This window comes from Macrobrachium nipponense, chromosome 25 (genome assembly GCF_015104395.2).
Source record: "Macrobrachium nipponense isolate FS-2020 chromosome 25, ASM1510439v2, whole genome shotgun sequence".
Taxonomy (NCBI): domain Eukaryota; kingdom Metazoa; phylum Arthropoda; class Malacostraca; order Decapoda; family Palaemonidae; genus Macrobrachium; species Macrobrachium nipponense.
In genome coordinates this window covers 65489241-65507324 of record NC_087214.1, presented here as the reverse complement: position 1 = coordinate 65507324, position 18084 = coordinate 65489241, and the positions used below count along the sequence as shown (strand labels likewise).

The 18084-nt window shown below is 38.4% G+C and overlaps 1 protein-coding gene across 4 annotated transcripts in view; it reads left to right on the top strand.

The window, feature by feature from the left end:
* LOC135199478 (putative fatty acyl-CoA reductase CG5065) overlaps window positions 1-15480 on the top strand; it is a 105497-nt gene extending 90017 nt beyond the window's left edge. For 3 of the 4 annotated variants that reach the window (XM_064227567.1, XM_064227568.1, XM_064227569.1), the window contains exons 7-9: window positions 5633-5872; window positions 6352-6609; window positions 7226-15480. In XM_064227567.1, the coding sequence (XP_064083637.1) occupies window positions 5633-5872; window positions 6352-6609; window positions 7226-7382 (655 nt within the window). In that variant the 3' untranslated portion in view covers window positions 7383-15480. Of the gene's footprint in view, window positions 1-5632; window positions 5873-6351; window positions 6614-7225 lie in introns of those variants that run through there. The other variant, XM_064227570.1, reaches the window with a different exon arrangement.
* Window positions 15481-18084: the final 2604 nt, after the last annotated feature.

Below are 18084 nucleotides of genomic sequence, written 5' to 3'. Positions count from 1 at the left end.
ACCAATTCAGGGCACTTTGTTTCGGTCTCTCAACTGCCCCACAGGTGTTCACGCGAATGTTCACGCTGGTGTGGACTTGGGCCCACTTGGTAGGGATACGTCTTCTGAGGTATCTCGACGATTGGCTAGTCCTGGGGAGCTCCCACTCGCAGTTGCTACAGGACAGGGACCGACTCCTTGAATTCTGCCGCGATCTAGGGATCGTAGTGAATTACGAGAAGTCGGTCCTCGAGCCCAAGCAGAGGATGAAGTACCTGGGCATGCTGATCGATACGGTAGCAGGGCGAGTCTTCCCTGCAGACTCGCGGATCACCAGGGTCAGGGAGACAACAAGACAGTTCCTGTCTTGACAGGAGCAGCCAGCTCAGCTGTGGCAGGTCGTGATCGGTCACCTGTCGTCTCTCGAGAAGTTAGTTCCTCACGGACGTCTTCACCTGTGGTCTCTTCAGTGGAGGCTAAAGGAGTGTTGGTCACAGGCAAGAGACCCGCCTTTCTTCCCCGTGTCCCTCACGGAGGAGGTGAGGCAGGACCTAGCCTGGTGGCTGGATGACGGGAACCTCATAAGATGAGTGCTTCTCCGCACCCCCCCCCCCAGAGATGTTGCTGTTCTCAGACGCATCGACCGAGGGATGGGGCGCACACCTAGAGGAGTTGCTGGCTGCGTGTGTGTGGGATCATCAGGACAAGCACCTTCATATCAACGTCCTGGAGCTGGCAGCATTCTTCGCTCTCCAAGAGTTCCGGGATCGTCTGATGGGACACTCAGTGGTGTTGATGAGCGACAACACCACGGTAGTGGCGTACGTCAACAAGCAGGGGGGCCTTATGTCCCTTCTGCTGCACCAGTTGACGTTGCAGGTGCACGAGTGGGCCGTGGCACACTCAGTAGAGCTGTCAGCCCGCTACATTCCAGGCAAGAGGAATGTGGTAGCAGACAAGCTCAGTCGTCAGGATCGGTGATAGGAACTGAGTGGTCTCTACACCCAGATGTGGCGGAAAGACTCTTCAACCTGTGGGGGCGTCCACGTAGACCTGTTTGCCACCCAGCACAACAGAAAACTCCAGGTTTTCTACTCAGCTGTGCCGGACCCATGGGCAGCTGCAGAGGACGCTCTTCAACACCTGTGGGACAACCTCTTCGTTTACGCCTTTCCCCCGTTCTGTCTGATTCGCAAGGTGATCAGCAGGGCGCTGACCTCAAATCTCCGGATGATCCTGGTGGCCCCCAAATGGCCTCAAGCTGTTTGGTACCCGGACCTGCTACCTCTCCTCGCTGAAGCACCGAGGGAGATTCCCCCCTGGCACAACCTCTTAGTACCACCGGTCGGTTGAGTCCCTGTGTCTTCATGGCTGACTGTTATCCACCATCTCTTGCGAGCGAGAGGCTTTTCTTGCAGCGCAGCAACAGAGATGGCTGGATACCTCAGACAGTCCTCTGCAGCTGTATACCAAGGGAAGTGGGCCGTCTTCTGTGGTTGGTGTCGTGGATGGGGTCTCTCTCCTCTCAGAGCCACTCTTCAGCAGGTAGCGGATTTTCTCCTTTTTCTTCGCCGAGAGAAGCTCCTCTCCGTCTCTGCAGTTAAAGGATACAGAGTCGCCCTGGCACTAGTCCTTAAACTGCGAGGTGTGGACAGCTCTTCTTCCTTCAAGATCTCCCTCCTGATGAAGAGCTTCGAGAAGTCTTGCCCACCCAGGGAACTCAGGCCCCTGGGGTGGGATGTGACTCTCGTCCTTAGGAGTTTGACTTGCAGACCCTTTGAGCCACTCTGAGAGTCGTCAGACAGGGATCTGACCCTCAAGACCCTCTTCTTGCTGGCCCTGGCATCGGCGAAGAGAGTAGGGGAACTTCATGGTCTTTCCTACAATGTCAAGCATTTTCAGGGGGTGGGGATCTGTGATGCTCGATTTCGTCCCGAACTTCATAGCGAAGACTCAGAATCCTTCGGTCCCTGATGACCGGTTCGAGTCTTTCACGATCCCCTCCTTGAAGGACTTTACTGATGATGATACAGATGAGATGCTGCTTTGTCCTGTGAGGGCGCTACGGCGCTATCTGAAGAGAACTCAACACCTCAGGCGCCTGAGTGTCGACGCCTCTTCGTTAGCGTTGAGGTTACCAAGAAAGAAGTTTCCAAGAACACTCTTTCTTTCTGGCTACGTGAGGTGATCAGGAGGGCGTACGACGCGGATGGTAGTGACAACACCCGTACCCTTCGTCCAAGAGCCCACGAAGTGAGAGGTATTGGTCCAACCTTTGCGTTCCGCAAGAACTTCTCCCTGGCGCAGGTTCTGAAGGCAGGGGTTTGGGCCAACCAGAATAACCTTTACTTCCTTCTACCTTCGGGATATTACCCACAGGTCCTTGGACACTTTTTCCTTGGAACCCGTGGTGGCTGCTCAACAAGTTGTGTAGTCTACCCAGCACCTGAGCAGACAGAACAGCATCGCATCCTTGTGTGACTGCATGAATGGGTGAGTGAAAGAGTGTGACTGGCTTCTCTTCCTCCTTCGTTCTTATCCTCTACCTGTGGGCAGAGGGCCGCGGTCATCACTACGCTGAACAGGAGGCCGATGCAGGTAAACTACACAACTGAGCTCCATCCTATCCCTTTCATTAGGGATAGGAGTTTTTATCCACCACTCCCTAACAAGAGGGGAAGTGGAAGCCAACAAGAGACAAACCCATGACTTCATCTTGGCTTTTGAAGTAGGAACTAGTTCTTGCATTTGTTGCTATTTATAAGAGGTACGCTGGCCTCCCTCTTATAAATTTGGTCCAGAGGTCTGATAATAGATCCTGCGGTGCACACCCCGATCAGCTGGGCAGAGGCTAGGATCCCTCCCTTTGCTCTTACGACCAGGGAGGGAACCAAGGTAGGACGAACACCAGTCTGTTCATAAGACTCAGATTCCACCCACCAATAAGTGAGTCTTACTATTGTTAAAGGACCGAGAGTTTGTATACGTACCGGAACAAATAACAATTTGTCAAAAATTTTATTTTTCCTAACTATACAAACCTGAGGTCCTTTACATATAGTCCCACCTCATGCCACCCTTCTCTGCGTTTTCCTGGGTCTAAAGCAAAGTGACTCCTCTCCTCGCAGTTGAGCTGACCGCCAACTGCGGGACAAGTAGTTAACTACCGAACCCCCTTGTTCAAAGCTTACGACCGGTTCAGCTGCCGCAAAGTACCTTCCTATTGTTAAAGGACCTCAGGTTTGTATAGTTCGGAAAAGTACAATTTCTGACAAATTGTTATTTTTCTGAGTAGATGTCATGATGTAATTCATATTTGAACAGAATTTTAGTTAGATACACCACATGCTCGTATTCCCCTACACAACTAAGAATAGTATTGAATGTTTATCAAGAATTAGGTCAACTTGCTAATATTGCTAGTGAAGAGACCAAAATTATTCAGAAGTATTTAAGTTTTGTACTCTACTTATGAAGAAATCACAAAATAGCTAGTGAGGGATTCTCCTAATCCTTATAGGGAAATTCAAATTAGTAAAGATGCAATCTAAAATTTTATACAGTTTTAAAAAGGATATAGTAAACTTGAACACAATACCTAGAGTGAAGACTGTTGAAAGTGTGAAAGAAGAATTTGAGATGATCGGTGATGTCCATCGAGGATCATCTTTGATCCGTATAGTACATACTGGTTTTCATAGTAACGGAGGAAAATCCAAAGGAATAAAAAAGGAGCTTTTGTTCTGCTATATGCAGGCAAAATAGTGTTAGGCTCTGAGGAATAAATTGTAGAACTCTTGAAAAGACAGGGAAGCAGAAAGGAGTGAAGAGGACTGAAAACCAAAGCAAGCAAAACAAAGCTTATGATGACTGGAAAGAAAGCAAAGAAAAAAGTACAGCCAGAAAAGTATAGTGGCTGCTGTGGAAGAGGAATGGGAGGGGGGCTGGTGAACTTGATACCGTGTACTGAATAAAACTGGTGGTATTACGAGAGATGCTCAGGATTACAAAATGTAGGTGGAGCTAAGATATTTTCAGTGCATGAAATGTACAAGAGCAAGGGGGAAGAGGGGCGGGGAACAGTGCTGCAGGGGAATTACAGGCCTTAGCATAAAATTGACGTAGATGGATAGACAACTGGTAAATAAATAGCTTATTAGCATTGAGTTCAAAGACTTATCGTAGGTGTACATAAGGCCTATACAAATCTGTGCAGCTGAAACATAGGCATAATGGGGTACATGTTGAGAATGTTTGACCACAGAATTTTCAGATTCATGGCCAGAGGGCAGATGGAAAATTTTATAATGAACAAGGAAGTGTTGGAGAGATGTGTCCTGTGGCAGGAGAGTAGATAGACATAAGAGAATTGAGATTAATTGAACCGGTTATTAGAGGGAACGAAGAGAAGCCAGAATTAGTAGATATGGAAGTAGCTGGACAAAGACCATTGGAAGGTCTAGGAAATCAGTAAGAAAATTATAAATAAAAGCCCAGGCGGAAAGTGCACAACAGGATAGATGAGAATGAAGAGAACACACTTCAAGCCTGACCCCACAAAGGTAAAAGTAGAGAGAATTGTTCATGATGGTGAGATCAGTAGAAGTAAGCTATTAAATTTTCCATTTGATGTTGTTGATCCTATAAAACTACTATGTAGCATACCTGGCAAATCATATCTATGTAATAATTCACAACTCAAGTAAATATCCTCAGGAGTGTTGCCAGTAACAACATAGAAGGCAAATCAAAAACAGAATATGTATAGTTGCTGTAGCCCTTATAACGGTTAAGTACGCAATAAGAAAGGGCTGCTTCACATCACAAGACTAACAAATTAATAATGGAAATTGCATATAATATAGGCTAACGTATACCACCGCTGACACAGATAAACAATAATTAAAAAATACAGGAAAAAAGATGGAAGTTGCAAAAAGTAGGAACTTTAAACTCTGTAGCAAAGTGAGTAAACATTATAGTAAACAACTTACTCTATACTCTTTCCTGATACTTAGACAAACACTTGAACAAAATGCTAATGGTAAATGCTTAAACCTAGGGTAAATGAGAATGGAAATGAGCCAGTGGCCAGTTGCAGAAAATCATCACTATAGAAAGAACACTCGAACATCACTAACTCATTTAGAAAAGTTAGGAACTCTTACCAGATGCTTGCGAACTGAAGCAGAACAGGGTACCTTATGAGGAACCTATGAACTACTGCCTTCCAACACTGCCAGTACAAAGTTACAAACCTAGCAGAAGAATTGCCAAAGTGCCTAATTTCTAGATTAGTACGTACTCTACACAGAATAGAAGGAATATGAAAAAATACGAATGAATGGTAATGAACGATTCATGAGTGAATGAGGAAGATAAGGTAATCCAGAATCCAGATCTGTGGAAAACTGAACTGCAAACCAGTCAGTATAAGCAACAAGTAATTCAGTGGCTTCTAAGAACCTGGGGAAGCATTTGCGCTTGTGCCAATCTATTAGTACTGGGAACAGCAGTTCTTCATTCTTCTCTTCGGAATGGAGTGTCAGGGATTTTGTGCAGACACAGGAGTAGGCTATGTAATAAATGAAGAAAATAATACTTTTACAACAGAAATTTCTTGTATATTTTTATTGTACTTACTTTATTGCAGTCAGAATAACATCAAGGTTTATAACTGCGTATCTGGTATGGAACGGCCAGTGCGATGGGACGAGATTAATCAACATGGCATGTTAGCGCTACGCAGAAACGCAATGAATGATGTTGTTTGGTACCCCAACCTCCAGTTCACCCAGCACAAGACACTCAACACCATAGCTGTTCTGTTACAACACTGGCTTCCAGCATACCTCATGGATGTTGTGGCTAGGTTAGCTGGAAAAAGACCAATGTAAGTACCTTTTAGTATTCTGCTTTTCCCCTTGGTTACAGTGTGAAATTTCACTTTGCAAGTCATTTATTGATTATTAAGAAATAATGCACAACTGAAGAAGGGGGTAATATTTTGGCAATGAAACCTCAGGAAAGTACTATTGGGTATTGGGCTCCAGTAGAGATGGATGACCCAGACCTACTTTTTTAAAAAAGAAAAAAAATTGAGGACAGGACAAGAATGGAAGTTTCATAAAGGCTTTACCTTAATATGTTAGTGAAATGACCTTACAGCTTCTAAAGTTTTTGTCTCGTATCTACGTGCTCTGAATTTTAGAATGTACAGTATAAGTTTTCAAGAGAGCATTGTGAGTAATGTGTAATTTTTTTTGTAAACTGTATGGTGTTTATTTTGTCATCAAGTATTCTTTTTGCTGTGTTTGCCTTTATGTACTGTTGTTGTTATGCAGATGATAATGTTGAAGTATTTTCCGACAGTATGGTTCGAATCGCACAAAAGCTGGACCGCGCTGCAGCTTGCCTGGAGTATTTCACGACTCACGAGTGGAGATTTTCCAATGATAACGTGCAGCACTTATGGTCAACATTATCTGAGAATGATCAGAAGACCTTTAATTTTGCACTGTCAGCCCTTCACTGGCCAACTTACATGGAACAATATTGCCTGGGAAGCAAACTCTACGTTATGAAAGAAGAGCTAAGCACTCTACCTTCTGCCCGGAAACATCTATCGAAGTAGGTCTTCTTTCTAAACTTTGTTTATATTATTACAAAGTCATTTGTAGAGACTTAAATCATTTCATTCTTAAAGAGTAAACTATGATGCACAGTTTTAAGGAGGTGGATAAGAGAAGAAATTGAGACATAGATAGGAACTATTTAAGAACTGTTGTTTCAGTTCATAAGTGCAAACTTGATATGTGATGAACAGTTGATTGAAATTGAGTAGGTTTGTAAGTTGCAGAAGACTGAGAGGTGAAAGAATAGGAAATATATGGCAGTTGCATTGACAATAAGAATATGAATAAGGAAAGGGAACCATGCCAAAAGATGAGGATTCAGTTTTTTAGTGTTAATGATATCAGTTGTAAAGCAGTTAGATAACCAGTTACAAGTAAGTTTACAGGAAATAAGAAATACATGAATAGGAAGTATGGTTAACAGTCTTAAACTAAACTGTGTTATTAGTATTATTACAGTAATGTATTATTAAATGCTATTTACAGTATATAATATTGCACAGCGAGCTGTCATATATTTCTCACATTCACTGTACATACTTTTTATCACTCTATGTTTGGTTCCAGTAATAATAACAGTTAAGTAAGTGATGTATTGTTTTCTGTTTCAGGATGTGGTGGATTCATCAGGCCTGGAGGGTACTCGTGGTGCTGTTGGTGTGGCGTCTAATAATGCTTCGAAGTGAGACGGCCCGAAATGCTTGGTATTCCCTATTCCGGCTGTTGGTGAGGCTTTTGACCTACCTACCGTTCCTCAATAGGATATGAGGAACACCATTCCCTAGGCATTATATAAGTGTAATTGTACTGGTGTTGTTTTCTGTGGATTTTGCCCCCACTTTGCAAGATGATACTGATTATCATGAACATTTTAATGATGAAATGGATTATGACATTTTACACAATGATCAACTTGTGCTGTTGGATAGATCTACTGCTGCAGGTGTAGCCAGTAGGTGTGAGGGTTACGTGACGTGTGAGCAGAGCCCTGCGAAGGGGATCTCTGCAGGCTCACCCAAAGTACCTCCAGTACTGCTTGGACCACTGATCAAGAACGTTTTTTATTTCAATGGACCTGCATTGACTGATTATTCATCATCATTTGTGAAATATGTCTTAGTTTGCGAACTGACAGTGCTGAGATGACCTGTTGTGTACATGTACGTACTATGTGTGGAGGGACATGTGTCCTATGGTGAGCATTGCTGTCTTATATCTACCCAGTCAGCTGTGCTGTCAGGATGTCTGCAGGGTTGGATCATTGTTCCATGTGAAAATGGTGGGACAATCTTTTACAATTTCTTATTTTCCATAGTTCATTTTTTTTATTTTGCTCTTTGTATTGTCATTGTTATTATTTCATCTTTGTTTTGAAATGGGTCTGAACTTGTAGGTCAGTAGCAGGTCGTAGATTTACTCTCGTTTTATCATTCTTGTAAATTCTTGCTGTAAATGAATCAGTACAGAAGCTATGTAGAAAAATGTACATTTCCAAAGGCTAGCTGGCTTTCAGGCTGAGCGGTCATTATTAATGAAGTTCCGTTAAGGAAAATCGTAATGCGTTTGGCATTCGTACCCATATAGAGATTCATGTCGTATTGTGCATCACTGTTAGTACTGGTTCCTCTCTCTCTCTCTCTCTCTCTCTCTCTCTCTCTCTCTCTCTCTCTCTCTCTCTCTCTCTCTCTCTTGGATCAAACATTCCCTCATCATATAATTTCGATTAAGAGCACCAGTAGTTTTACAGAACTTACATTGTGGATGGAGGCCAGTATTTCAGTAAATGATACTTCTAGTTGTTTAGGAATGGAATGTGCTCTGTGAATTTTATATGAGAGTTGTGATTCTCTCTCTCTCTCTCTCTCTCTCTCTCTCTCTCTCTCTCTCTCTCTCTCTCTCTCTCTCTCTCTCTCTCTCTCTCTCTCTCTCTCTCAAAATTTATTTTGAAAAGTTTAACCATCTTTAGATGCCATTAATTCTTGATAGTAGAGTGAATGCTTTTGTGCATCTTGTATCTAATGGCTATAAAATACTGTACATAAAACATTGCATTGATAGGGGAGGACTATTTCTAAAGGGTTTCCCTAGACATATTCATCGACTGATTTCCTTTATCAACGGCATCTTTGTTGCTTGTGTTGATAGGAATCTGACTGCATTTTTTAATCTAGCTGTAAGAGGTTGTTGTAAGTTGACTGTAGTTCCCAGAAAGATTCGACTGGAATGAGAGGGAGTTTTAAAAAGTAATTTTATAGCGTTATGCATTTTGGTTTGTTTTTTGTATAGGGGAGTTTTCTTCTTTTCAAAACCACAGATGACAGATGAAAGATCCTTGCAGTTATTCAAAAGAACATATGGTTTGTGCTTAAGTTTGTACCTTGGCCCATCATGAGAAATCTCATTGTGATTGATCTCGCCGAAGATTTCATTTGGGGACACAAAACTCCTTGGGAATGTAGAAATTCTGCATTGTATAGTTTGGGTCTGGAAATCTGACATTGCTATTTCAAGCTTGAATGGATTGCAGTAATCAGTAGTGTTAGTTTATGTATTGTATCTGTCATGTTTTTTTATTTTTTTTTTTATCAACACAAGCTTTTTGCTAACCAGTGTATAACAGGTTATACAGTAGTTTTGAGGAAGCAGTTGTTATTATTGGGAAATGTTATTGCTATGAAATACTGCTCATCTTTATTATTAGAGAATTAAGCGGTTTAATATGGAGAAATTTAACATAGCCTTCAAGATGGAAACGATTGATGCCTTTTCATATGTTAAACTTGAATAAGGATACCTGTTCTTTTCCGATATCTGTCTTTCTTTTGTCTTCATTCATTAGTTCAGTGATGTTGATTGATTGGTATTACCCTGATTGTGGATCTCATTGTTAGAATGTTGTATGCCTTCATGAGATTTTGTTACTAACACTATTACATAAGGAACTGAAGCTCTCCGTCACCATGACACAGTAGAATCTATAGTGTAATGACTAAGGAACTAGTACTTTAAAAGGCCTTTTTGTATGGGGATTCAAACTACACTGACAAACTTTATTTTGTGAAGGCAGTGTCTTTTGTATATTTATGAAGCTATTATCTTTATTAAAACTTTTTTCAGGTTTGTGTTTACCTATTGCTGAATAGGGTTTTGTATTGTTTTATATTTTATTGAAAGCCATGAAGTAAGATTTTTGTTTTTTGTTTTTTTAGGAATGTTTACTTTTAACATAAAAAGAGTTATGCAAGAGCCAGGTTCTGCCGAGGGTCGTACGTCAGATTTTGACTGAATCTAGAATTGATGGGTACAGCCTGTTGTATTTTGTTACTGGAGGTTGCAATCATAGAGACATGGGAGCTATGGAAATATTCAGGAATTAGTAACTCAGGCATTTGCTTCTTGTTTGGCAGTGTGAATTTCCAGCTGCTCAATTTTGCCTTTTTTGTTAATTGCAAGTTGTTCTGATCAACACTGTTTCTGCTTGGTGTGTGTTCTTCAACCCAGTTAGTCCTGTTACATTTTGTGAACATTAATCTCGCAGGGATATCACAAGAAAACTTTTTTGTAAGAGTGGGTTTCCAAGGCTTGCAAAAGCAGGAGAGATGGTAGTAGGAAACCTGTGCTTGTACGAAATTAATCAAATATAGAATTTATTACACAGATTTCAGTGAAGATAGCGAAGAAGTAGTTCCCACACATGAAAACAAAGTTTCTTCATTTTTTTGTCTTTTTTCTTATTGCACAAAGGAATCATGGTTTCTTCTGAAAAAGGGCATAAAAACATTTGTGCCCTAGTCTTCCTTTCTCTGTAAATCTAAGAATTGCATTGAAATTCATTACCTATCACTTGAATTGATGCAACTGTAAAACGCTTATATGTAAATTCATAGGTAGAATGGTCTTTGAGAGTGTAAGTATATTACTTGTGATATTGCCAGAGTTGGTTTTATCTTTGTGCCTTTTTAAGGCTTTTGTTCAGAAAATGCAGTTTTAAGTATCACTGCTTGACATGAGTAAATGTACTATGATTTCATAAAAAGAAAACCCCCAAACATCTTGCAAAATTGTAAAGAACCTATAAAATTTTGGAAGTTTGTGTAATGTTGTAAATGAATAACTACAGAGTCACAGAAGTGTCCTTTATTGTTACTAAATAAATAGAGATTCTAATATGTATATCAATGAATTATAAAACAGATGGAAGGCTCATGTGTGAAGTAAGACTGAGCTTTACCTTTGCCTGTTCTGAACGATTTTGTTAGAAGGTAATTAGTATTTGATATTGTAATTTAAAAAATTTTCAGTGCCACATAAACTCCCATTTTTTCAACTTGTAGTATTCATGCATTGCGTGCCTACCGTGATGTTACTCCTACTTATGTTGAATTTCAAGGATGACATGATAGGCAACTAAATGCCCAAACTTTGACTAGGGCTGACAGAAAAGGAATTTAAGATAAACAGATTCCTGGGCTGGAAATCATATCTCACGGGTCTAGCTAGGAGGTTAAGTAGAAAGAAGGCTAGAGTATCGTGCATTACCCCCAAGGATACAGAAATGACAAAGACAAAGCATGAAACATACATCAAAATGAGAGGACGAGGTTGAAACTTAAAAGAAGAAAAGGTTGTTACCTGTTAGAGATAAGGAATCATAGTGGAAATAAGAAATGATCAAAGCATTCAGTCCAAAGATAGGTTGCCTCAGGAGACCTAAGTGTCAATTTTGTAGCCTATGAATAGAAGAAGAAACTGCATGTCACTACATATCCAGTTTTTGTTGACTGGTAAAGTACTTACGATATTTTCATTTGAATTCTGTTTTTCTTCCAAGGATTCAATATTTGAAAGCTCAACTGTCCATTGCTGTAGAATGTTCAGTAAAAGCAGAACATAAGAACCAGCATGTGTTATAGCCTGTTAGAAAGAGGAAAAATGTATTTTACAGCTAAAGAATATTAAGAAAGAAAGGTTGTAAAGACAGCTTGTCCACTAAGCAATAATAGGTCGAGAGGGGTTGAGCAAAATTATGTATCCTGTGGTAGGCTATCCCAAAACCCAAGCCAAACACTACTGAGGCTATTTTGTGGATGTATTTTGAGACTGTAAAACACTAAAGATAAAGAATATGAGCAATTCAGTGCATTTAATTATCTTGGATAAGTGAATTTTTGCGGAAATACTTCATAACCTGGGTTGTGGTAAGAAGTTTCTTGGCTTTGGGTACAGGACAGTGAAACGGTGTTCCTCATACAATTGTGAAATAATTGTCTGAACAGTTTTGTTGTGTAATGAATTGCTTAGCCAGGGAAAGTTCTTTTATTTTTTTTTTACGAGACTGCAGTTTTTCTTAAGTTTAGTGCTTAAGCACTTTTCCATCATGTTAGTATTAGAGCAGATGAAAGAGGCCCTTCCTTAAGGGTGTGCAAAAATAATTCCTTGGGTAATATTTAACAAAAAACCATGATTGAGATGAGCCAGTGAAAGTATGAAAACGTATTAAGTGAATGGTAAATGTCCATAGCAGCAGATATCAGAACAAATGTTTTGAGATAAATAATATTAAACAAGAAAAAAAATGTCTTGTTATGATGTTACAGTTAGTACCAGAATCCAGTGGATGGAGATTTACATTGATGAAAGGATAAATAGTACAGCCTTTTACGTACGTAGAAATTCATGTCATCAGTGTAAAAGTTCTTGATTCTGTTTTAATTTCAGAGAAGAGAATGTGCAGAGAATGTACCAGACTGTTGTGTCCAATTAGATTCATACAGGCCTGAACATTGCGAATGGTAGCATTTTAATAGGAACCATATACCATAAGCAAGTTTCTACTTGATCTAGAATTGCTGTGTTTTGTCGTACTTAAGGAATCTGTCTAGTTTGTTCTCTCTTTATATTGGGCACAACACAAGAAGAAACCAAAATTCCTTGCTTGTTATTGGTCCCTTGATTTTTGAAAGATTTTTTTTTTTTATTAATATGGAACACCTGCTAAATCTCTTTGCAGAAATAATTTTTTTGTCAGTACTTGCATTTCTTATTTGCTAATGTTATTTTTGATGAAATATCTTCCTTATTAATTTTTCTCACAGTTTTGTTGCTAATGTGGAAGTGCTTTGTTGTGCCAGTTAAACTGACTGCCTAATGAAAAGGACCTTATAGTACTGTATTGTATAGAACTTGATTGAAAAACTGTAGTATGTGTAAGACCAAAAGTTTTGTGAATGCTGTAGCTTGTTGTCAGGGTTGATCAGAATATGTTACTGTGTTTTGAATTCTGTCTTCAACTTGTGAAGTCTTCAGATATAGCAACGTTTCCCTCCTCAAATATTTTGATAGGTCCTGTAGGAGTTTGTAAAGAAAGGAAGAAGGTTTCAGCAAATTTGTTATCCTCTCGAGTTTTATGAGTACGTACTATTTATGATTAACCTGCTCTGTTCTGAGTAATTCCACTTCTTTTGCAGATGAATAAGCCAGATATTTAAATCACTGTGTTTTTTCTTGTGATAGCGGCTATGCGAGTCATCCTGACTACTTAATGCACAACTATTTAAACAATAAAACTGCCTACGTATTTGTAATCATTGATATTATTAGAATTCTTAGTGATACATCAACTGTACATCGCTCAGAAACTGCTTTAAGTGAAAATTGCCTTAGACTCAATCTTTCCTTGATGCAGAATTGAAGCAGTGGTTCAAAAACGGAAAGAAGAAAGAAGTGGGGGCAATTGCAACTGGATGTGGTTTGGTCCCACATTAATCAGTTGGACCCTGTTAGTCCACATGATGTGCTATCCTGTCTGTGTAAGATGGATTTTCAAGCCTTATTTCTATATTTTTGTTATAATTATGTATATACTGTATATAATAAGTCTTCACTCACATGCATTTGTGTACACAGGACAGCATGAGGTCCATTCACACAGATGTTTGGTATTTTGGCCAATGTACATTTGAGAGAATTTAATTGCTGTCATCAGTCCTTAAACAAGAAAACCACTTTTTGTTAAAGTTTCAACCTTGCTTGTTGCTGACTAAATTAGCCAGAACTTTTGATCTTCTGAAGTTTTCTGTGGAAGTCTTTGACTGCATTCAGCTGTAATCGAATTCATTATAAGTATGACAGAGCCAATGACTCAGTTGTGTTCCACTGCCTGCAGTATACTGATATTATTTGCCTGATTTAGTTAACACATGTAGCTCCAGAACTAAAGATGGAGTGAGAGTTTACTGGCACAGAATACTATGGGTAAGTTGTTAGTCTGTACACGCACATGAAAGCAAATACGCATAAATGCTTTTACCATATGTTGACACCTTTTTCCTGTTAAACTACACATTTAAAGTCTTGTGAAATGGAATTTAAACTGATGAGAACTGGAAATATTGTCATCAAAGCTTGCTGGTCATCCCAAGGAAAAACAGTAATCCAGATTTTTACATTTCTTTGGTGATGCATATTGCAAAAACGTACTTGTAGTACTGTATAGTGCCATGTACTCTTTTTTTTTTAATTTTTTTATATACATACATAAGCACAAATCTATGCTATAAATTTCCTTGTTGAGCCATATGCCCTGATCAGTGCACCCCTAGTTTTGATCTATCTAAATAATATTTATAAATTCAGAACAGGAATTATTACTTGTTCCTTCCCACCTAGCTATCCATCTTAGTGTGACATGGTAGCTGTGTTAAGCTGTCTTATCATGGTTGAGAATTCTGTTTACCAGTTACTATCTTTAATTATTGAATTTTGGTGCTTATAAAAGTAAAAATCGAAATGTCATGATTAATGTATAGTTATACTATAGGGTGCTGAGTTTGCACTGCACATGGCACATGTGAAGGGACATTTATAGTACAAGAAAAATCATCAATTGTCTTTAGCTGCTATTAATTTTATGTTGAAAGATTTTACACAAATATTTCGGTTTTGAAGCTCAAAAAAAAGATGTTTTCCCAACTGTTTTTGAATTAGAAATGTCTATTTTTAAAGTGGACCGTTCATATTATTATTTTCTAATTTAATTCTGTATTTGAAAGGATTTACTTTTATTTGTTCTGTTGAAATTTTTTTACATTGCATATATTAGTTGTAATTTTAAATTTGTTATACATGCTGCTCTATATTTATCAGTGTACTAATTCATCATCATTATTATTACTACTTATATATGATGCAATGATGCACTGAGGGGATTTTACCATGGTATCTAGTTGCAAAATTATTTATTTTTAAATATTAAAAATTTTCTTACAAATTTTTGCTTGTGAAAGGAAATACCAGGAATATAGTACTTGATATTTTCCCCATTTTTGTCCTTTGTGCATCAGTAATTTGTATGAAAAGGTTTTGTCTTGTTTTCTTATGCATTTCATTTTTATATAATTTTTTTTTTTTTTTTTTTGTTACAGGCAGTCTAGTTTTTGTATTTATTTCCTCATGCTCTTTTACATCATTATTATTAATACTGTACTTTTCATATACACTGTATATGATATATATATATATATATATATATATATATATATATATATATATATATATATATATATATATATATATATATATATATCATATCATATCATATCATATATATCTTGTTTGTTACTATTACAGTCAAATTTGTAACTCCATTCATCATAAATGCTTTATTCTTTTTTTTTTCTTTTTTTTTTGTCAAGGCATTGAGACGTGCTATCCTATGTTGGAATTTACACATATGTAGTATTTTGGATTCGCAGGTGTTTATTTTTCTACACAACATTGTTCAGCCATACCTATATTGTGATCCTTTGTACATAATGTACGTGGTATGAAAGTCATCTTCAGAAATAAATGATCAATGAAGCTTGTACATGTGTTATTTGAGAAAGTCTTTTCACCGAGTGTGTTTTCATGTTTGAATGTGTAGTCTACCATATGAGAAAAGTAACAGACAACTTGCTGATCACATACTTAATGGAATGCAGCAAAAATATAACTTCCTGTGTCACCTCTTATTTTATCAGGTTATGGGAGAGAATAATTATCTATTTGCAGGATATGAGATACAAAGATTGCATGGCGTCGTGATCCACTGTTTGACTGTACCAACCATTCACAGGTTTATCAGAAAGTTGTGGAATGAGGAAAAAATTCAATAGTAGAGAAGCCTAAATGTTTGAACAGTAGTTGCCAAGATAAGTACCTCGGAATGATGTTTTTTTTTACACTGCATACCAAACATCATCATTATCTCCATTTCCACATAATTTAAGGACATCCAAATAATGATGTATACCAATGATAAAAATAATACATCTTTAAGGAGCTGGTCTTCTTTTGAGACATAATGATTGACCGATGACAGGATCCTTGAAATGACATTTTCAATGGAATTCAGATGCAAGAAATGAAAAACTTTGGTGGACAACAAAATTAATGACACATTCTCCTGAAATGACTCATTTGATGGAGATTGGTAAGCAAATATTTGTGTATTTACAATAAGTTATATTTTGCCTGAACCTCACATTGTGGTGGTCCCAAGTTCAGACCACTATTGATTTGATTAGATTTCACTGGCAATGCAGCCTTACTGTCTTTGTGAACAAGGAGGGCTTTTGAGGAAGCCATAGATCTACCGGTTGAGTCACCAGCAGTCACTGCCTTGTTGTTCTTGGTCCCAGATTGTTTTTATGTTTGGTCTCCATGACTGGCCTTTCCCTTTTCTCTGCTGCTCTGAGTGACCCTTAAATATTTAAGTGATCCTTAATAAATGTATTTCAAGTCCTTTTTCATGGGTGCTTTATATATGTGATGAGAAGGGCAAAGAATGTATCAGCCTTTGCAGCTGCAGAAACCCAGAAAATCATGGAGGGAGGACAAAGGAGGTCTAGATGTGTAGAAAATTGAAATCAATGGAGGTAAACAATCAAAGGTGACCTTGAAGTAGCTGTAGCACTTTACAAGGTAATTTCATTCTGTCCTTGAGAGAATGCTTTGCAACTGGTTAGTAGTTTTATCATGAAAAGGAAATGCCAGAGAAGTACTTCTGGGGTAAAATTTTGCATGATTCATGTTTTGATTATGCGTTCTAAATGGACAGTAGAAATAATAACACACCTAGGCAGTTGTGGGATCTTGCTGTTGAATGGAATGGAATGTAGAGTTTAGGTCAAAGGTCAAGCAAGCACTGGGACCTATGAGGACATTCAGCACTGAAAAGGTCAAGCAAGCACTGGGACCTATGAGGACATTCAGCACTGAAAAGGACATTGAAAGTTGGTAGGTCTGAAAAGAATAACAGGAGGAAAACCTTGCTGTTGCACTTTGAAGTAATTGTTAAATGAGGGTGGATAGGAAGATGGAAGAAAGATAATATGAATGAAGGTACAGTAAAAGGAACAAAAGTGGTTGCAGCTAGGGACTGGAGGGACACTGCAAAGAACCTTTAGTAATGTCTACAGTGCCCCCTGTGAGGTGCACTGATGATGCTACCCCCCTACGGAGTCTAGCTGTTGATGCCTTCAACTCATTACAGTATACACAGCAGACGTAGTATGAGTGTTTAAGCCATTCCTGCTCTGATGGATTGTGATGATTTGAGAGGAAATCATGAAAATTCAGCACAAAAATAAAGCTAAAGATAAGAATGAAAAAATTAAAGTACAGAAAAGTAAGTAAAAGATACAGAAAATAAACTAAGAATCTACATACTATAAAATAAAACCACTGCAATTTGATGCTGAGAAAATAAGACAATAAAATTAAGGGAATAAGAAAATGAGATAATGAATGAACGGGTGATAATTAATAGATGTAAATGATTAAAATTAACCATACTGAAACAGAACAAAATTCCCCCAAAACTGTAAAAAAGTGGTTATATTAAAACAACACTATGTAGTGTTTTGGTTAGCAAAAATGGGCAGACAATTCATCGAGGAAATTAATATAAATCAATTTCAAATACCGTACTGTTCTTTAGTACTTGTCGTTGGAGGCGATAACGCCTGACACATTTGGTCCGTGAATTTTAGGTGTTGCTTCTAAGAAAATTAGTGGGAATTTTGATGAACTATGCATTTAGAGCTTTCATTTCCTCTTATTTCATTGTAAAATTGTTTTTATAATATTGTAAATTAGATGGCAGGCTCCTAAACCGTATAGAATCCTGTGCTGAAGTCAGAACTTCTATAGAGAGAGCAAATTAGACTCGTGCGGAGTTTTTACATTAAGGTGAAGTTACTTTACATAATAAAATAAAATAATAAGCAATTTATTTACACTAGGTAGTGTTTATACCTCAAAAAAGTATGCGATAACAACCACAAAAGTGTTTTTTTCAGTTTGCTTTAGAGAGAAACTCTATTTGAACACCAAAGCGAACGTCTCGCGTAGGCTAACAGACGCAAATTAAGAGTCGCGACGTAAACATTGGAGTCGTCTTCGAGGAGGTGAAAAGTCAACTGGACAT